The following is a 22,567-nucleotide window of genomic DNA, read 5'->3' as shown; positions in this document are numbered from 1 at the left end:
GAAAAAACTGAGTATGAGATGAACAAATTTTTATTTTTATTTTTATTTTTTTTAAGACTTAAAGATTTTATTTATTTGATAGAGCGAGTGAGCATGAACAGCCAGAGGGAGAAGCAGACTCCCTGCCAAGTAGGGAGCCTGGTGCAGGGCTTGATCCCAGGACTCTGAGCTCAAGAACTGAGCCGAAGGCAGAGGCTTAATTGACTGAGACACCGAGGTGCCCTGAGATGAACAGATTTTTTTTTTTTTAAGATTTTATTTATTTATTTGAAAGAGAGATCACAAGTAGGCAGAGAGGCAGGCAGAGAGAGAGAGGAGGAAGCAGGCTCCCTGCTGAGCAGAGAGCCCGACGTGGGGCTCGATCGCAGGACCCTGGGATCATGACCTGAGCCAAAGGCAGAGGCTTAGCCCTCTGAGCCACCCAGGTGCCCCGAGATGAACAGATTTTTAAAACTTAAACCTTCTGGGGCGCCTGGGTGGCTCCGTCAGTTAAGCATCTGCCTTCAGCACAGGTCGTGATCTCAGGGTCCTGGGCTCAAGCCCTGAATTGGGCTCCCTGCTTATCAGGGAATCTGCTTCTCCTTCTCCCTCTGCCCCTCCCCTTTGCATTCACTTGCTCTCTCTCTCTCAAATAAATAAAACCTTTAAAAAAAGGAGAGGAAAAAACCCTAAACCTTTTATATAAAATATGATATTGTTTTTAGTTTTGAATTTATAGTTGCTAATAATGAGCAGTATAGGGACACCTGGGTTCCTCAGTTGGTTAGGCATCTGACTCTTGATCTCAGGTGAGGTCTTCATCTCAGAGTCAGGAGCTCAAGCCCACATTGGGCACCATGCTGGGTGTGGAGCCTACTTAAAATAATAAACAGTACAGTTAAAGTTTTGAAATCATCTTTTCATCATTCAAGTTTAAATGATTATATATTTTTAAATATTTTATTTATTTATTTATCAGAGAGAGAGCGAAAGAGCGAGCACAGGCAGGCAGAGGCAGGCAGAGGCAGAGGGAGAAGCAGGCTCCCCATTGAGCACAGAGCCCGATGTGGGACTTGATCCCAGGACCCTGGGATCATGACCGGAGCTGAAGGCAGCCGCTTAACCAACTGAGCCACCCAGGCATCCCTAAATGATTATATCTTAAGAGAGAGATTATATTTGTAAAACAGATCTTTGGCTTAACATGTTCTCCTCTACAAGGCTTATGACCTTTAAAATATCATCACTTAAATGTCCTAAATCAAGATTATTAATGAATTCTCAGGGATTTTATTTTGAAGATATATAATCCATTTTTCCTTTTTGTTAAAATAAAGTCTTGGATTGTGAAATGTCTTATATTACCTGATATTTTGTTGTTGATTATACTCTGATCTGTAATGAATAGAATAAGTTAATAGGGTTTCTGTTCCATTCTGTTCATTATAGATCAGAGGTTAAATTTCAGATCAGATTTACAGAAGAATTGCAAACAATAAGAGAGTTCCTGAATGCTCTTCGCTTAGCTTCCTCTAATGTTAACATCGTACGTAATCATGTTATATTTGTCAAAACCGGGAAATAATACAGCCAATTCATTGTATACAATACTAGTAACCAAACTATGGATTATTTTTGGATTTCAAGTTTTTCCACGAGTGCCCTCTTGTTGGTCCCAGAAACTAATTCAGGATACCATACTACATTTAGGAAAATTATTTTTTGGGATTCATAACATCCATGAATTTAAAACATTTAGAAGATGTCCAAGACATATAGGAGAAAGATAAAAAATTGACTTGTGTTGCAGACATTTCTGTTTATTGGCACTGAATTTTTATTTATTTATTTATTTATTATTTTTTATTTTTTAAAAAAGACTTTATTTATTTATTTGACAGAGAGAGATCACAGTAGACAGAGAGGCAGGCAGAGAGAGAGAAGCAGCCTCCCTGCTGAGCAGAGAGCCCAATGCGGGACTCGATCTCAGGATCCTGAGATCATGACCAGAGCCGAAGGCAGTGGCTTAATCCACTGAACCACCCAGACGCCCGATACTGAATTTTTTAATGCATGTTGGATGAAACTAAAGAGTATGTTTTACATATAGTTTTGAAAATAGGTCTCTATTGTGGAGATTCTAATTCCTTTTGGTGAAGAATGCTGCTTTCTATTATTTGATCTCTGACCTTCCTTGTGTACTGCTTCATTTTTTCTTTTAGTTTTATTTTGTTACTGACGAGATTTGTTGTGAACTCATGTTCTAACAAGATCCGTAAGAGACAGAGGCAGATGTTTGTACAGTGGCAATCATGTGCCATTGGTTTTATTCCTAGAACTTCAGTAGCTAGCCCTGTGACCTGTGAGCAGCTCACTCATCTAGTGGATCCCAGTGTCTCATCTATAAGCTGAAGAAGGTTTTATAAGTCCCCCCAAATATCTGAGACTCAGGAACACAATCTGTTTCATAATATGTGTCATCAATAATGCACCCTTATTACTGTGGTGAGGCAGTTCTCAAGCTTTTTCTGTCTCAGAATTTCCTTACATGCTTTAGAATTCCTGAGGACCAGGGCACCAGGGTGGCTCAGGCGGTTAAGAGTCTGACTCTTGATTTTGGCTCAGGTCATGATCTCAAGGTCTTGGAATAAGGCCCTGAGTCAGGCTTTGCACTCAAGGGGCAGTCTGCTTGAAACACTTTTCCTCTCTCTCTGCCCCTCCCCTTTCTTGTGCATGCATTCTCTCTCTCTCTCTCTCTCTCTCTCTCTCTCTTTCATTCTCGTTCTTTCTCTCTCAAATAAATACATAAATCTTAAATAAATAAAATTACTTAGGACCTCAAAGAACTTTTGTCTATGAGGGTTTTATCTATGTATATTTACAGTATTGTAAGTTAAAGCTAAGAAATAAAACTAATTCATTTTAAAAATTGCATTACATGTCAATGTAAATTTTTTTTTAAAGATTTTATTTATTTGAGAGAGAGAAAGAGAGAGCACAAGCAGAGGGGAGGAGCAGAGAGAGAGGGAGAAGCAGACTCCCTGCTGAGTAGGGAGCCTGATTCGATGAGGATCTCCATCCTGAGACTCTTGGATCGTGACCTGAGCTGAAGGCACGCACTCAACTGACTGAGCCACCTAGGTGTCCTCAGTGTAAATATTTTTATAGAAATAGTTGTATTTTCCAAAATGAGACAATTTTAGATGAGGAGAGTGACCTTTTTTTTAAAAAAATATTTTTGAAAGTTTAAGACCTCTTTTAATAGAAAATAGCTGATCCTCACATCTGCTGTCTATACTGTCTATTGTGAAATCCTTTGCCCTGTAACCTCTGGAAAGCTGTATACTTGTGAGAGAGAAAAGATGATAAATATCAAAATATTCAGGATACAGCTTTGACCTCATGGACTGCTGGATACATCTTTAGGTCTTTCCAGGGATCCTCAGACCATGGTTTGAGAACCAGTTACGTAAGAGCATGAACTCAAGAGTTTTAGGTCTGATATTTCTGGGTCAGAGTCCTGCCTTAACCACTTATTTCTGTGTGACTGTAACCAAACTGCTTATCCTTTCCCAATGTCTGCAATCTCATTTGTAAAATGGAAATAAAAACGCTAAGCTTACATGGCTCTTGTGGAGATTAAATGGAATAAAGTATATGAAAGTGTCTAGCATAGTCATGTAAATACAGATGTTCAAGATTTGTTCTCTGTTCATTGTTGTAATTTATTTATTTATTCCATTGTTGTAATTTAGACTGTTACAGCAAAGATGAGTTGAGCAGAGGAAGAACATCATGAAGCATATAACCAGTTTAGAGACAAAAATTGGGGAGTGAGATATAGTAGATTGTGTGCAAGGATGGCTGCCAGTGATCCTTCCTTGTTATTCTTCTTATTAAGAGATGGCATCTGTTTCCCCTCCCTTTCCATCTCGGATGACTTGCTTTGACTGACAAGAGTGTAGCACGAGGGAGGCTGTGCTAGGTGTGGGCCTTAAGAAACCTGGCAGCTTCACTCTTGTGGTCTCAGAGCCCTCAGTCACCATGGGAGACTACACTTCTGAAGAGAGAGGCTCTAGATGATGAGAAACAGTGAAGGGAAGGAGAGAGGCCAAGCCAGCCTCTTACCCCAGGTGAGGTGTCCATATATGAATGAAGCCGTCTTGGGTTCTTGTGCTCAAGTGCACCTCTCTCGCCAACACCAGATGGAACAGATGCCATCTTTCCCTTCTGAACCCTACCCAGATTGCAGAATCAAGAGCAAATTGTTGTTGCTTCAAGCCACTAAGTTTTTTTTTTTGTTTTTTTTTTAAAGATTTTATTTATTTATTTGACAGAGATCACAAGTAGGCTGAGAGGCAGGCAGAGAGAGAGAGGAGGAAGCAGGCTCCCCGCTGAGCAGACAGCCCGATGTGGGGCTCGATCCCAGGACCTTGGGATCACGACCGGAGCCGAAGGCAGAGGCTTTAACCCACTGAGCCACCCCGGCGCCCCAAGCCACTAAGTTTTGAGATGATTTGTTACACAGCAATAGATGGCTGAAACATTAGATAAGTCTGAGAAAAATGTGTCTGTGTGAGCACACTTTTTTTTTTTAAAGGTTTTATTTATTGAGAGAGAGTGAGAAAGCAAGCACAAGCAGGGGGTAGGGTCAGAGGGAGAAGGAGAAGTAGGCTCCATCTCAGGACCCTGGGATCATGACCCGAGTGAGCCAAAGGCAGACGCTTAACCAACTGAGCCACCCTGGCGCCCCTAAACTTCTATATATGAAAAATATAGACAGCACCTTGAAAAGCAAACATTTTAGTTTTTATTTTAAATGACTAAAAGAGGGTTTCTTTTATAGATTCCTCACCTAGAGGATAAAGGTAACTTAGTCAAAAACCATCAGATGGTGGTTAACAATACTTGTTCTGAGAAGTAGTTACTATTGGTGCCTGAAGAATCTCTCCTTTGTGCTCCTCCTTTGCTTTATCCTAACAGGTCTGAGCTGGGAAAAAAAAAAAAAGTAACGTGATTTATGTTTTCCCACAGGACTTGGAATCTATTATGTTAAAAACACTAAATAAAAATATAGTGCATTTTTAAAGGCATAACCTTAAGGAAATTTTTAAAGGGTTCTTTTCCTCTTTGTGAAGGAGTACACTGTCTGAACTGTAATAGTTATCATTCTGTGCAGCTGGCAAAAACCTGCCTTTCTGGTTTGTAATGTCGTGTTAATCTGCAAAGGTGTTATTACTCATTCGAAAAATTCTTTGTTCTGGTTGAAAGCCTCACTGACGGTATTTTCAAATAAACTTGTCCTATTTGGGAATATTTCTCAAGATTATAAGCTTCTTGAAGCTCTGTTCTTTCCAAAATGCTGCTAGTGTGTCAGTAATAAAAGTAATCTATCTCTATTTGCTTAGATTTACGTGGTATCTAATTCACAATCCAGAAATATGTCACAGGCATTTACTCTCATTGAAAAGTAAATTAATATCTTGTAACATTAAATGAGTTTTTTCTGAGTGGAGTTGGAAAAAACTCAGATACTTCTTTCTTGATTTTCTTCTTACTGCTTCGTATCTACTCTCTTTTGATTTCCTTATGATAGCAAACAAAAATACGTCAGGGGGTACTTGGGTGACTCAGTGGGTTAAACCTCTGCCTTTGGCTCAGGTCATGATCCCAGGGTCCTGGGATCGAGCCCCACATCAGGCTCTCTGCTCCGTGGGGAGCCTGCTTCCTCCTCTCTCTCTGCCTGCCTTTCTGCCTACTTGTGATCTCTGTCTGTCAAATAAATAAATAAAATCTTAAAAAAAAATGTCAGATTTATTTTATTGCCCAAGGAAAACTATCTATTCTGTATAAAGATTATCTTTAAACTTAAAATGAAACTAACCTATCTGACTTAGAAGTGAAGGCCCATGTCTCATGTTTTAAGGACTTGGGGGCATGTAGCCTCAACACTGGAACATAATGGTCTGTAATGATTAGAGCTAGCTCCCCAAGGAGCTTGGGAGGAATTTGGATTGAAAGATCTTAAAGTAGCGTTTTTGAAGGGGGGGAGGAACAGAGAGTATGAATTGTTTAGAAATGTTGTCAAGAAATTGACAGTGAAACACCATATCCCTATTTTGTCTCCAGGCATCTTCCTTACTTAATACTCACAGCAATCAACCAGATCCACAAAACAATTACTCTATGAACAATAACAAGTAATGACTAGTTCTTACTTGGCATACCTTTTCTTTTAAAACACATTTTAATGCAAGTAAAATGCATGCAGAGTAACCAGTCAAATGCATAAAAATGCTCCTAATGATAACCAGGTCCTTCTTTGTCTCACTTTCTAGAAGTTTCTTAGTTACTCCATAGCCCCAGAACTTCTCCAGGGTTCTCATAGGGAAGTGAACTGCTTCCCCCATTGAGGTTCTTTCTGTTACAGTCTGGGGTGCATCTTGTTCTGTGGCATTTGTTAGCATGCTTTTTCCATCTTCTGGAGATTAATCATTTGCTTACATGTACTGTAAAATTCAAATACTTGAATTGTGCATATACAATAAATATTTGAATATACTCAATTTGGATATACTCAATAAATATGTGAAGTCATATGTTTCTTTCATTATATCCTCAATGGTATTATCCTTTTCTAGTAATATATCCTGTGGTTGGCCTGTTCCTTGCCTAGTACACTTCTCAATCTTACTTTGGCTCTCATGTCCATTCTCTGTCCCTTCTTCATTTCTTTATTCAAGGATGATTTCCTCTGAACTTGACTATCAATCTGAACTGAAAAATACAGCCCACAGCAATCTCTGTGAAGAATCCACGTGAAGAGTGCAATTTTCCATAAGCGTAGGAGGCATAAATAATGGGATACAAATTGGGGACAGGGTGATTGGAAGGGGCTGGTTAGGGCAGGACTGGCAGAAATGCAGGCTGGTGATGTGTACCCCCAACCCCAGTAGCTAATTGACTGATGGAGCCCATGGTTTCTGAGTCTTGTCATGAGAAATGAGAAGTGAAGAAGTTTTCATGGACAAATGTGCTTGAAGTAGGGACAGAAATACAATATTTCTGAGGTTCCTCTAACTCGGCTCCAGGTTCATGTATAGACATACAACATAACAGAAATCTGTTGAGGGAATCATGAGATCCCATGTTTTTTCTTAAGTAGATCTGGATTCATTGCGGAACACTGCATGTTTTCCTTGTGGTTTCTCCATAAAGGATAACAAGAAGCTAAAGGATGATATTTATAAAGAATTTTCCGTACCTGGGGCACCTGGGTGGCTCAGTGTGTTAGGCCTCTGCCTTTGCCTCAGGTCATGGTCTCAGGGTCCTGGGATCGAGCCCCGCATTGGGGTCTCTGCTCAGCAGAGAGCCTGCTTCCCCTCTCTCTCTGCCTGCCTTCCTGCCTACTTGGGATCTCTCTCTCTCTCTGTGTGTGTTATATATAAAATCTTTGAAAAAAAATTTTTTTTCCGTACCAGATTCTGTATAAATAAAAAGCTGTTGTAGAAGATCGACAGACTCTGCTCTGGTATTTTTGGAGTGATAGTTTTGGAGAATGGTGATTCCCTTCTGGGCATGAAACTTCTATTTTCATATACTTTGCAAACTGCTAAGTTGGTTTTCTAAGCTTGCTTTTGTGTGTATTCTTCATGAGTAGGCTATTATTTACCATTTATAAATAGATTATATGTATAAAGAAGCTAACATTTCTTGTGGAATTATAGGCATAAAGTGTTTTTCATAACGATACCCTTGATTTATATATATGTTTATGTGTATATATATACTTGTATTTCCCTCCCCCCCCAAATTCTACCCCATCTCAGTGCTGAAATTTCAAGCAGAACTCATTCCTCTTCTGTTCATGAGGCACTTTTCCATCTGCTTGGGACAGAGGAATTAGGTGGAGTTATGTGGTTCTACTTGTTCTAGTTACTCTATCTGTTCCTGTCTGTGTCTGGGTAGGAAAGTGGATCCAGGGGAGGGATTAGATTGAAATGGAACACTAGGCTCATATGTCAGCCTTCCAGAAGTATTTTCAAGTAAGAGGAAAGCTAGGCATGTGTACCCACAGCAGCCTGGACAGTAAGAAAGGTGGATCTCAATCAGCCAGAAATTATTTAAAAAAAAAAAAATTCCTGAGGCAAAAGGCAAATGTGAAACAACTGTAGGTGAAAACTAAAGTAGGTGAAACAATTGGTGAAAACTGTGGTTCTGGGCAGAACCACAGGAGGGAGGTGGTGATGGGTGAAGGTTGGCTCCATGCTTAGTGATTGTGGCTGTACTGGGATTAGGAGAATACAGACCCACCATCAGGGTAGCGCCATAGAGACTGTGAGATAAAACCAGTGTCTTTCAGTGAACTTTTTTGGTTACTTCATCAGAGTCATCTGTTACTGTTGGCAACCAAGAGGTCTGCCTGTTGCACTTCCATCCCTAGGATAAACTGTTGGTATTCATGATATTTTGAGTATACCATTGGACCCAATTTTCTGCATTCCTAGGATTTTTACCGAGGACCCTGGCATGGCTCTTAGGTCCAAACGTACACAATTAGTGTTCCTGTGGGCAAGGGAAGGGAAGCCAGTGGATTGCCTGGCTGCTTCCCTTTAGTACCTCAAGGATGCTGGGAAACCTGGGTTAGGAATCAGTCATCACTGTACCCTGTCCCATTTGATTTCACCTCTGCATGCCTCTGCTGTTGGACACCCTACCATAATGGGAGCCATTGTCATGAATGAATTCTCAGGTCTTCATCTGTCTTTGTATCACTTGCTCAGAAGTCAGAGTCCTTGGCTGAAACCAGATCATGTGTTATGTCTCAGCTGCCAGGAGTTGGGGTATGGAGTCTGTTTCCTGCCTCTAGGAAGATGCGCAGGGTGGGGGATTCTTTCCAAGTAGGGAGGGGGTTTGATAGTACATACCTAGAACGAAAGAACTAAACTAGAAAATTCTTCATGAAGAATATTTGACATTAGAAAGTCTTTTAATATAACTCATAGATGATTACATCATTTTTGTCCTTTCAGACTCCCATAAATGACTTGATAAAATTATCACCCACTCTTCGGGCACCTGGGTAGCTCAGTTGGTTGAGCCTTTGGCTCAGATCATGATCCTGGGCTTCCAGGATCAAGTCCTGCATCAGGCTCCCAGCAACTTGGGGAGTCTGCTTCTCCCTCTGACCTTCTCCTCTCTAATCCTCTCTCTCACTCATTCTTCCTCAAATAAATAAATAAAATCTTTAAAAAAAATTATCATCCACTCTTAATTAAAAAATCAAAACAGATTAAAGCAAAACAAAAACAAAAAACCCAAAAAGTAGAAATAAAAGGAACCTTCTATTTGATAAGGAGGTACAAGGGGTACAGAGCAGCCAGTATACTTAGTGATGAGATTTTAGAAGCAATTATGTTAAAGTTATGAAGAAGATTAGGATCATGTTCTCACAACTACCAGTCATCCTTCGGTTGAGGCCCCAACTAATGCAGTAAGGGAAAGAATGTATGGAGGGGGAGTTGGGAAAAGAAAAACTAGAATAACTTACTATTGGTAGAAAATGTGGTTATGTAAAAAGATTCCACAGACAAATTCTTTTCACTGATACAAGTTTAGCAAGATGGCTGTGAATAGACCAGTGTGGAAGAATTAATTGCTAATATGTTAGAAATTAGAAAGCATAATAAAACAACAATAAAACTATAAAATCGCTATGAATAAGCATATGTTAGTTTTTTGTTGCTGTATAACAAATTTCTGCGAATTAGTAGCTTAAATCTATCTACCCCTATTTATTATCTTACCATTCTGTAGGTCTGAAATCCAGGATAGAATGGCTGGGTTCTGTGCTTAATCTCAGAAGGCTAAAATCAAGGTGTTGGTTATCAGAGTCCTTCTTTGAAGGCTCTGGGGAAGAATCTGCTTCCAGACTCAGGTTGTTAGCTAAATCCAGTTTTTGTGGCTGTAGGACAGAGGTTCCCATTTCCTTACTCGGAGTCTACTCTCAGCTCCTTGAGGGTGCTAGCATTGCTATCTCAGATGCTCCCTCCATCTCTCAAGTGGCAAGGACCTGTGGAGTTGTTTCTATGCTTTGAAAATCTTTGACTTACATTCTGCCTGTTTCTGTTGATGGAGAAAGTGTTTTGCTTGTTAGGGCCCATGTGATTGGGTCAGATCCACTTGAATGATCTCCTGATATTAAGGCTAACTGTGACTTATAACATAACACAGTAATAGTATTGACAGTTCATTTTATCAGCTCTAGGGATTAGAACAGGATTTATTTTGGGGGAGAGGGCACTTTGTAAATTTTGCCTGCCATAAAGTTTGAGTAGAATTTTGTAAGACCTACATGAAAAAAAGTATAAAACATCCTTGAAGAACATAAGAGAAAAACATATGTTTCACTTTGAAAATACCCTATCATTATGCCCCAAGTCATCCAGTCTATCAGTTCAGTTTAATTCCAGTCAAAACCCCAATAGAGTTACTTATTAAATTAGCAAGCTGAATATCATCCTTAATGGGGAAAAATGGAGAGCTTTTTCCCTAAGGTCAGGAACATGACAAGGACGTCCACTCTCACCTCTTTTATTCAACATTGTCCTGGAAGTCCTAGCCACAGCAGTCAGACAAATGATAGAAATAAAAGATATCCAAAATTGGTAAGGAAGAAGTAAAACTTTGACTATTTGCAGATGACCTGACACTGTACAGAAAACCCAAAAGACTCCACCAAAAAACCTGCTAGAACTGATAAACAAATTCAGTAAAGTCAGAGGTTACAAATCAGTGTACAGAAATCTGTTGCATTTCTGTGCACTAATAATGAAGCAGCAGAAAGAGAAATTTGAAAACATTTTTGCTTTTAATTACACCCCAAATAATAAGATATTTAGGAATAAACTTAGGAATAACCAAAAAGGAGAAGGACCTGTACTCTGAAAACTATAAAACACTGATGAAAGAAATTAAAGGTAACACAAGGAAATGGAAAGATACTCTGTGCTCATGGAGTGGAAGAACAAATATTAAAATGTCTATACTACCCAACCAATCCACACATTTAAAGCAATCCCTATCAAAATAACCAATAACATTTTTCACAGAACTAGAACAAAGAATCCTAAATTTGTATGGAACCACAAAAGTCCCTGGATAGCCAAAGCAATCTTGAACAAGCAAAGAAAAGCTAGAGGCATCACAGTCTGGACTGCAAGTTATATTACAAAGCTGTAGTTATCAAAACAGTATGGTGCTAGCACATAGATACCTAAATCAGCAGAATAGAATAAAAAACCTGGCAAAAAACCCCACAATTATATGGTCAATTAATATTCAGTAAAGCAGTAAAGAATATACAATGGAAAAAAGGGCTCTTCAACAAATGGTGTTGGGAAAACTGGACAGCAACATGCAAAAGAATGAAACTTGACCACTTTCTTACACCATATACAAACATAAATTGAAAATGGATTAAAAACCTAAATGTGGGGGCGCCTGGGTGGCTCAGTGGGTTAAGCCGCTGCCTTCGGCTCGGGTCGTGATCTCGGGGTCCTGGGATCGAGTCCCGCATCGGGCTCTCTGCTCAGCAGGAAGCCTGCTTCCCTCTCTCTCTCTGCCTGCCTCTCTGACTACTTGGGATCTCTGTCTGTCAAATAAATAAATAAAATCTTAAAAACAACAACAAAACCCTAAATATGAGTCCTAAAACATAGGCAGTAACCTCTTTGACATTGGCTATTAGCAACTTTCTAGATATGTCTCCTGAGGCAAGGGAAACAAAAGCACAAATAAACTATTGGGACTATATCAAAATAAAAAGCTCCTGCACAGGGAAGGAAACAACAAAACTAAAAGGCAACCTACAGAATGGGAGTGGATATTTGCAAATGACGTACCTGATAAAGGGTTACTATCCAAAATATATAAAGAACTTACACAACTTAAAAAAAGAAAATCTAATTTAAAAATGGGCAGAAGACCTAAACAGACATTTCTCCAAAGAAGACATACACATGGCCAACAGACATATCAGGGAAATATAAATCATAACTACTATCAGATATCACCTCATACCTGTCAGAATGGCTAAAATCAAAAACACAAGAAGCAACAGGTGTTGGCAAGGATGTGAAGGAGGGGGAACACTCTTGCATTGTTGGTGGGAGTGTAAACTTGTGTAGCCACTGTGGAAAACAATATGAAGTTTCCCCCAAAAGTTAAAAATAGAGCTACCTTACAATCCAGCAATCATACTACTGGGTATTTACCCAATGAATCAAAAAATACTAATTCAGAGGGATATATGCACCCCTGTGTTTATTGCAGCATTACTTACAATAGCCAAACTATGGAATCAGCGCAAGTGTCCAATCAGTAGATGAATGCATAAAGAAGAGGTGGTATATATACATAATGGAATTTTTTTGGGTGGTGGAGCAAAGGAAGAAGGAGAGAGTGAATCTTCAAGGCAGAGAACACCTAACCCAAATGCCAAGAAATGCAGTTGGTTAGTAGGTAGATGATAGAGCACCTACTTTTATAAGTGTCAGGAAAATGCAAATTGAAAGTTACCCTCTCAACTCTTTTTTGTTCAGTCAGATGGGGAAAATTTTGCTCGAGAGAATTTGTTGGCAAAGGTATGGGGAAATGTACTTTCATTGAATAAATTGTAATGGTCTTTTGGCAGTGCTCGTTGTAGTTTTAAGTATGTGTATCCTTGAAAGAGTAATTTTCTTTCCAGATTTTTACCCTAGTTAAACGTGTAAGTACATGAGCACAAACAAATAATTGACTGGACATGGCATTGTTAGTATAGAACATGTCCCAAGCCAAAGGTCCATCACGGAAGGCATTTTTGTTTATGTATTATCCAATGGATTTTGAAAAGGACACCAATTAAGTTTAACCAAGGTAATTTAGTAGAAGGAAACAAAAATACCTTTGGGATTTGTAACAAGAACAGTCTTCTCTCAGTGTGTGCCTTTATCACCTGTCATCCATTTTACAATGCATTTATAGATTTTATTTATTTATTTGACAGAGATCACAAGTAGGCAAAGAGGCAGGCAGAGGGAGAGGGGGAAGCAGGCTCCCCACTGAGCAGAGAGCCCGATGCGGGGCTTGATCCCAGGACCCTGAGATCATGACCTGAGACGAAGGCAGAGGTTTTAACCCACTGAGCCACCTAGGTGCCCCTTTTTACAATGCATTTAATCAAAACATCTCCCTTATGTCACAACTCATTTCCTAAAAGCAGTGCAATACTGAGTACTCTCCAATACAAGTAAATGAGTGATGGTAATTCTCTGAGGAAAACCACAGCTGAAGAAAGCCCTACTTCATTAACGCAGTGTGTGACTTCTTGGGAACTTCTGCTCCCCTGCTGTACCTGCCTGGGTGGGGCAAGAGAAAGGAAAAGTCTGTATCAGTGGGCCTCTGAAATGGATTGTTTTCAAGATTAATATGATATGTGAAGTAGTGTTTTCTGATTAAATGTTTATCTTCAGCTATGTGATAATTGGTAATTAATATATTAGATCTGATATATTAGATCTTAGAAAGCAGGGGAAATGTTCTCTTTACATCTCTGCTTATATGAAAGAGATAAAGTAAAATTTCTTCACAAGGGCTTTTCAGAACATTAACTTGGGCAGCTTTAATCTGTAGGTTTATTAGTTGAGGATTGAAAATAAAAGCTTTGGCTATTGTTATTTTAATTCTGTGTATCTTCTGTGTTGTGATAGTAACGCTGTAGGTGAAAATTGCTTTTTCAAGTGAAAGAACTGTGGGATTTTAAGCAACATGAGTGGTTTTTGATGAATTCATTAGTTGCTCTTCATATAAAAGATTATCTTTATTAAGATAAGAATTTTGTCTGGAAGATAATTTACAATCCCCTAAGAAAAGAAGCTTATATTAATTAAAAACCCACTACAATTTAAAAATGTTTTTTTCAAAGGAATTTCTTTAATACATTTTACTTACAACCCTGCTTTTCTTTGTAATTGAGGTAAAACTCAAAGAGGGAACCATGGGCTAATAAAATCACTTCCATTGTGGGCGAAGCTAAGAGAAGATGAGAAGCTGTGACTATGTCCCACTGAGAAAGATGAGACACCATGTTAAAAAAAATAAAACTGTGAATTATTTTTGCAGAAGTCAACAAAAGGTTCTGTTGTCCTTGACCACGTATTCCGTCACATAAACCTCGTGGAGATAGATTATTTCGGGCTGCGTTACTGTGACAGAAGCCATCAGACAGTGAGTACAATGACTTCACATTCAATTTTTCTGGTTATAAAATACACTCTCTCTCTGGCCTTTGCTGATGTGGTTTTAAGTAGGTAGTTTCTTTGTAACCGAAAATGACTTTGAAAGCCTCAAACATGTTTTTCCTTGCTAAAATGTTTAGCTTTTTTTTTTCCCTTTTCTGCCAAAAATCTATATAGAGTGGCAGGATTCACAACTTATATGTGTGTACTTCTCTTTGCAGAAGACTTTGCTGGTTTGCATTTTTACAGCCATATCATAGAGAGTACTTTTCAGGTATACTGTTAGGAGAACTAAGTAAGCCAGGTAATGTGTTAGGAGGCGAGTGGCTAGTCTTCTGAAGGGACAGATACTACTTACTGCCTTTTAAGAAAATAAATGGTTAAAGAGAAAAAATACAGTGTGAAAAGGTGCTTATCTAAGCTTTAGAAGTTGAGAGAGTAATTACAAAAGAAATAAGTAGGAGTTTTCACTCATGAGCTTGATGGAGTAAGTGATAAAGGCAACCAAACTTTTGGTGTCTGGGGTCAGTCTTCATGAAGGTCTAACATCTTCCTAGCTGGTTGATGGATGGAAAGTTTCTTAGAGAAGAAACTCACTACATTGCTTAGGGTTGATCCTATATGGTTATAAGGTCGAAAAGCTATTTCTTGGGTGGTGAGCAGAGGTGGTTGGGGGACGAAAGGATATTCATTAGTGCCTTTTATTTTAGTCTAAGAAGCTCTTAACCTCAGACACAGTCTTATTGTGCAGAGTGCTTATATGCTTACCTTAAAAGACCAGTTTGACTTTTATTTTTCATGTTACTCAACTCCTTTTGGAAGAAAGATTTCCGCTTCTTCCTTCATCAGTTCTCCCGGCCTCCAGTGCATCATCTGGGATCTATTCAGTGAGGCACATGATTGTCTGAGTGGGCTTTTTCTGTCCCGGTCACAGGAATGTGCTAGGATGAGAAGAGACAGACAACTGGAATCCTATTGATGGTGATGACTTGTGATTTTTCCTGAGCTAGTTTCATAATCCGTTTTGTTTTACAGGAGGATTTCACAAAGCAGGAATAAAAAATTGGGTGTGTTGGTTAGCTTTCCCTAGAAAGGAGTAGCTTTCTAAAGGCAAACGGTCAATAAGACACACTTCAAAGAAAGGGAAATGGACATCTTCCGGGGTTCCCTGAATTCTTTCCTGTATGGGCCATAAGTGAATACTGCAGAACTGTAAATCTACATTGAAAGATTAAATTGAAGGCTCTAGAAGCTATCTTGCATTACATTAATATTTTTGAAAGAACATTTCTCTTAGTAGAGAAAATTACTGTTTCCTGGTCTTATCTAGTATGTCAGACTTCGCCTGGAAAGATTGACTGTCTTGCTAAAATTATATAGACCTTATCTCTCTTTCTCTCTCTCTCTCTCTTTTTTTTTTTTTTTTTTTGAAATTTTGCAAAGGAAGAAAATATATGAAAAGTCAGACAATCTCAACTGAGCCACCAGGCGCCCTGCCAGAGAATTTCAAACAATGGCCTGTATCATTACAAAAAGAATTAGCAGTTGGTATTGATTCAGAGTTTTCTAGGGCTTATATTAAAACCAAAAAAAATTTTTTTTCTTTTAACCTTATTCTTAAGGGTCTGCATTTGTGGTGTGTTTGCAATGAAGGTTTTGGAAATAACCACATTACAGTTAGAAGGAGAAAGCTCTTAAGTCATGTTTGGTTTTTTTTGATACTGTAAGAACACCAGGTGTGTAAATCACATGAAAAAAACATCTTTTTGCTCCCTGAATTTAGTTATTTCTAGTGAATGAAGATAAAATAGAGGTGATTAATAAACTCAAGTGTATGGTCTGATTGTCTTACATGTATTTTTAATTGTAGGAAACTATAAGGAGGTTATGAAAATTTGTCCCTTCTTTAGATAATTGTTTCATCAAAGTACACTAGAGAGCTGATAGTGTATCTAGGTAGAAAATGTGATTCCATTACTGATTTGCTTCTCTTGGGTATTGAGGCAGAACAAAGGATTTCTCTTGGGGCAGTAGCTCTGGCAGGTTCTTCATTCCAGGCACCCACCCAAGGCTCAACTTTATTTCTAGGGAAATTGTTGATAAACCCGAATTCCTATTTCTTTGTCTTCTATCTGTGTTAGTAGGAGCAGAGCTACATAGGCCTTACTTATTTAAGGCAAACATTTAAAGAATAACTCTATGTTAGAATGGCACAGGACACAAAAAATGGAAAAAATTTTGTCTTTAATGATTTCTAGGAATTTACCCGAATTACAGTCCATTAGATTGGATTTTGTGTATTGCTTTGCTTTTTCTCCATCAAAATATTTACTTCCCCCCCCCAAATTATCTTTTTTTTTTTTTTTTTTTTTTTAAGATTTTATTTATTTATTTGACAGAGAGAGATCACAGTAGGAGAGAGGAAGGGAAGAGATCACAGAGAGAGGAAGGGAAGCAGGCCCCCCGCCGAGCAGAGAGCCCGATGCGGGACTCGATCCCAGGACCCCGAGATCACGACCCGAGCCGAAGGCAGCGGCTTAACCCACTGAGCCACCTAGGCGCCCCTTATCTTTTTCTTTTAAGAGGGAATGCTTTGTAACAATCTTTAAAATAAGTAAGATCCACATGGAAAAGACTTTGAGGCCCTAAGAGGGACGTCTTAGGTCAACTCTTGAGGCAAATAAAGAAAGTGGGAGAAGGAGCTGGGGGTAAAAGGGAAAAAAGATGAAGATTAAGAAGAGGTGACTCACATACCACAGTGAGGAGCCCTAGACTCCCTCCTTCCCTCCCCTTGACAGATGATCATGCCTTGGGGCCAGGCCTAAACTGGGTGGGGTGGACTGGGAGAGCATGTCCCTTGGGACGCATGGACCTCACATAGCAGGGAACTTGTCTGTCCTGGAGGAGCAGGGTAACCCAGAGGCTGGATCTAGACATGTCATCATCACCACCATCCCTCACCATCCTCGTCATTAGTGCACCGCAAACTGCGGAACATTTTCCATGTGTTGTCATTACATGTTCAAAACGGCTGTGCAAGCTCAATATTATTATCCTACCATCAGAGATGAAGAAACGACACTGAAAAGGTTAAGCCACTTCCCATGATCCTGTAGCCATCAAGTATTAGATCAGAATTCAAATCCAAGTCTTCACATCTCCAAGACTGTCAACTACTATAATATCCTGACTTGAATGCATGTAAGATGGAACGGTTGTGCAGACTGAGGATACTGAGGAATTCTCTTTCTGTGCAGTTTACATACTTACAGTTTGTTGAGAGGAGTTAAATAGTATTTTCCAACAAACAGACTTCTCAGATTTACCTGGGGCAAGAGAGTTTATTTAGGCCTCTGTGTATGTATACCTTTGTGGTCTTTCAGTAGCAACACAAAGAAGGCCTAATATGGGCAGGCCCTGTGCTAGAGCTTTCTCTGTTTTTCACATAGTCTCAGGAATTCTGGGGAAAGGGAATTTGCTGCCTGGAATATTAAACATAGACGTTCTATCAAACTATATTTCTTAAAACCAAGCCCTGGGAAATTCATGCAACAAATGCATTGATTTAGGTGTTACTTATGTGTACAGAGTAACAGCTAGGCAGAACTAAACCTTGGTAAAGCAAACCGCTCTCCAAAGAGTGCAGCTGATTCGATTTGGAACGCTCTGGGCACCTTAATTGCTTCACTTTTCAGGTAAGGTTTGTAAAAGGACCTCTAGGAAGTAAAAACATTCTTTCCTGAAGACATGCTTACTGAGATTGAATTAACCCAATGCTGCCTGTGTTAATTTAGGCTTACTTGTAGAAAACAGTCCCTTAAAGATACACAGTGGGATTCACATACTTGGGGTTCCTTTTCCTAAAGACATAGGGAAGAGCACTTAGCCTGGGCATACAACCTACTTTCTGCTCTGCTTTGGCCGTATCATCCAGCTTCTTTCTTGATCCAGGCTGGTCTGTGCAGGGGATGTAGCTCTTCCCTCTCCCTGCCCAGGGCCTTGGTTCAATTGAACAGAAAATTCCCAGCCTCGGTTTAAGGTAGTTGAGAGGGATTACAAGAACACACATGAGAGTCAGAAAAATCCAGATTTATTGAAGGACCCTACCACTTCCTAGTTATAAATATTTAAAATTCTCTTAAGTACTCACCATTGATCTAGAACAGCAGAACTTCCAAAGAAGTTAGCTCTCTCTAGTATGTTCTAGGAGTGCCTGTCATCAGTTTCATGGCTAGCTCACCTTCTCATTCTCTGCATGTGGTGTCTGGCTCATCAGCTCACTTTGGTGTGTCTTTGCCTTGAATGGGTTCCCAGCCTTCTCTTGGCTTAGCATCCTAATCCCCAGGACCTGTGAACATCACCTTACATGGCAGAAGGGACTTGGCAGGAGTGATTAAGTTAAGGATCTTGTATAGAGGGATCATCCTAAATTATTGAAGCAGAGTCAATATAATTAGAAGTCTCCTTATACATACATGACAGAAGAGGCAGGCAGAGAGAGAGGGAAGCAGGCTCCCTGCTGAGCAGAGAGCCCGATGCGGGACTCGATCCCAGGACCCCGAGATCATGACCTGAGCCGAAGGCAGCGGCTTAACCCACTGAGCCACCCAGGCGCCCCAATGAGCTGTATTTCTTCTAGAAGCCAGAAGAGAAAAGGAAGTAGATTCTGCCCTGGAGCTTCTAGAAGAAATACAGCTCATTGGGGCGCCTGGGTGGCTCAGTGGGTTAAGCCGCTGCCTTCGGCTCAGGTCATGATCTCGGGGTCCTGGGATCGAGTCCCGCATCGGGCTCTCTGCTCAGCAGGGAGCCTGCTTCCCTCTCTCTCTCTGCCTGCCTCTCCATCTACTTGTGATTTCTCTCTGTCAAATAAATAAATAAAATCTTTAAAAAAAAAAAAAAAAGAAATACAGCTCAGTGTCTTAGTTTGGGCTCCTCTAACAAATCACCATAGACTGGGTGACATGAACAAGAAAGATTGATTTATCATACCTGGGAGGCTGGAGACCTGAGATTAGAGTGCCTGCATGACTGGGTGAGAGCCCTTTTCCAGGGTGTGGACAATCCAATTCTCCTTGTAATGTCACATGGCAGAAAGGGAGGGAGTTAGCTCTATGATCTCTTCTTGTAAGGGCATTAATCCCATTCACGAAGACTCAACCCTTGTGATGTAATTACCTCTCAAAGGCCATACCTTCAAATTCCAATACTAGGTATTTGGATTAGGATTAGAGTTTCAACATACGAATTTGGTGGGGAAGAGCACAAACATTCAGTTTGTTGTACCCCGTGAGACCATCTTGGACTTCTGACCTTCAGAATTGTAAGATGATAAAATTTCTGTTGTTTTAGGCCCAGATTATGGTAATTTGTTACAGCTGCAAAAAGAAACTAATACACATGGTTACAGTGGGAAGCATTTTATTTTTGCTTGCTTAGTGGAAATATAAGGGCTTTCTTGTTTTGATTTACCAATTAGGCAGAAACCTGAAAGAGGGTTATTTCCCCTGGGTAATAATAATATACATTTTCCTGTAGATAATCAGGATTTTTCCATGATTAGGGCTGCATGTGTGTCCCCAGATGTTAGCGAGCAATATTAGTTGCCTTTTTTTAAAGGATGAGTTAGGTTCCTTATTACGAGAGAGGGATGATGAGATCTGTTCATGATAGGCAGGTGAATTGAAATTACAGTTTAGACTTCTTTAAGTAATTGGATGAATGTGAAATTACTCTGAGGTTGGCAGAAACTTGAGCCACCTTTTGGGTGTTCTGAAGTTGCTGTCACTGAAATATACCGCAGCGGAGCCAGAGAAGTGCCTTTAGAGTCACAAGACGAGTCTGAGGCTGAATGTTCAAGTTACTTAATTTTTCTGAATGTTGAGAAGAATAATGCTTCTGTCCTGCCACTTCTCAAGATTGTTTCAGGACCGAATTAGGGAAAATGGGAACGCTCTTTGTAGATTATAAGTTGTGAGATATATAGAAAGCCTTTCACGTTGAAGCTAGGAGGGAGGAAAATACTGCTGGTGATACTTTTTTAAGGTGGAGAAGGGAAAGGAGGAAACAGTCTGGAGGGTAGAAGAGACAAAATCAAATAAGTTTCAGACTCTTTAAGACCTCTGGAAAATTTTGAAGATGAGTCTAATTGATATTGAAAGCAGTAATGAGGAGAAATGGGATATCCTAATATTCTCATGTTAAAATGAACAGTTATCATGTCTTACTTTAATGGGAGAACTTGGGGCTCCTTTACAAATTACTCTTTCAAAGGCAGAAGTTCAGTATATAGAGCTTTTCTCAGACAATGGAAGAAGATGTTGAATCTTTTGCCCTAGGACTTAAAAGGTCAAAGGAGGAGAAGTGTAGCACAGAGATGGAGCCAGTTTGTGAATATCCTCTAACCCTCCCTCAGGGAACTCTTCTTTTGCTTCACTGAGACAACACAAATGATCAGATGGTCGCTTCCCACCTTCTTGATCCTCCAGACACACCCTTGGTCACTGCTTTCCCATCCTTCCTTCCTGTACAATGGAATAGCCCCAGGGTCTCAGACCTGGATCTTACCACCTTTTTTTTTGTGTCTCTAGACCTCTCCTTTTCCCCCCTCCTTTCCTAAAGGGTTTGGGCAGGCTCACATCTCTACTATTTAAAACCACCCTTCCCCCACTCCTAGGCACTCATCTGTCTGTGGCCGTATTGACTCTGTCACACCTAACTTTCGGGAAGCACGTTTAAGTTCATTGTCTCTACTTCTCAAAACTCCTGTTCATTCCTAAACTTCTCACAGTTCAGCCCTGATACTTATCAAGGCACTGAAACTATCCTCTGGGTCTCTAATTGTTAAATACAAGTGATGGTTGAGCCCTTATCTTTCTTGACCTTAGGGTTGAATTGACCCTTAATGACTCACTCTTTGAAATCTCATTTTGCTAAAAAAACAAAAAACAAAAAACAAAACCTCATTTTGCTCTTAAGACACCACATTCTCCTGTTTTCCACTTTTAAAGTTTTCTTCTCATTATTGCTGTTCAGTCTTGATCTTTTCCTTTGCCTCTTCCTAAAAATGGTGGTGATAGGATTTTGTCAATGATTTTCTAATGCTCTAACTGGTTACTGGCTCACCTGTTTATTTATATGACTAATTCTGGCACTATTTGTCTCTGAAATAATTTCACTAAGAATATAAAATAAACTGTGTATATATTTGTATCCTTCTCTCTGTCCCCAGATACTCAGAGTATTACTGAGCAAAAATGATCTCCATTCACTGAGCGCCAGCAGGCAGGCTCTGCATATAAATGGTGTTCTTTGCATCTTGATTTACTGTATTTTGCAGTGTGAAGTTTACCTTCTGTAACCTTATGTTCTGACAAATATCCATAATGACTGATAAGATGTGATTGTTACAAAGAAAGACAGGAAGTTGGTCATGCTGGACTATTACAGATTAAAACTTTTATTGTCAAGACATAGAAACAATTAAAGTGTCTATCAATGGATGAATGCTTAAAATGTGAGTGCATATATTTATATATACCTATGTATAGATGTATAGTATATATTGATTACATATATAATATAGCTATATTGTATACAATAGGACAATATAGCTATATTGTATACAATATACAATATATTGTATATATTGTATAATATATACAATATTATATAGCTGTAAAAATAAGGAATTACTGTTTGTGACAACATGGATGGCCCTTGAGTACATTATGCCAAGTGAAATAAGGTAGAAGAAGGCAAACACTGTATGGCCTTCCTTACATGTGGAATCTCAAACACAGAGGGGCTCATTCAGTTAAGCCTCTGATACTTGATTTTCGCTCAGATCATGATCTCAGAGTGCTACTCACATGAGGCTCCATACTCAGCAGGGAGTCTGCTTGATGATTTTCTCTTTTCTTCTCTCTTCCCTTGACCTCTCTCTTTCTCTCAAACAAACAAACAAACAAACAAATAAATAAAATCTTTAAAAAAATAACATAAAAATAGAAAATAGAAACAAAAACCAAGCTCATAGATACAGAGAACAGACTAGTGGGTTCCAGGGGTGTGGGGGAATGGAATGGGTTAAGGTGGTCAAAAGGTGAAAACTTAAGTTATGAGTTTATGAGTTCTGGGGATTAATGTACAGCATGGTGACTATATTTAATAATATTGTATATTTGAAAGTTGCTAGGACAGTGGCTCTTAAAAGTTCTTATCATAAGAAAGATAGGGTGATGGTTGTTGACTTACTGTGATCATTTCACAATATGTGTATCAAATCATTATATTGAATACCTTAGACTAAT

The 22,567-nt window shown here is 39.3% G+C and overlaps 1 protein-coding gene across 1 annotated transcript in view; it reads left to right on the top strand.

The window, feature by feature from the left end:
- The window catches only part of EPB41L4A (erythrocyte membrane protein band 4.1 like 4A), a 257,332-nt gene that overhangs the window by 92,252 nt on the left and 142,513 nt on the right, over positions 1-22,567 (top strand). Inside the window, exon 3 of the mRNA XM_059418364.1 lies at positions 14,143-14,247. Coding sequence (XP_059274347.1) covers positions 14,143-14,247 — 105 coding nt within the window. The remainder of the gene's footprint in view (positions 1-14,142; positions 14,248-22,567) is intronic.

The sequence above is a fragment of the Mustela nigripes genome, chromosome 12 (genome assembly GCF_022355385.1).
Source record: "Mustela nigripes isolate SB6536 chromosome 12, MUSNIG.SB6536, whole genome shotgun sequence".
Taxonomy (NCBI): Eukaryota; Metazoa; Chordata; class Mammalia; order Carnivora; family Mustelidae; genus Mustela; species Mustela nigripes.
Note: the sequence above shows the minus strand (reverse complement) of the source record. Positions and strands in the feature narration are given on the sequence as shown.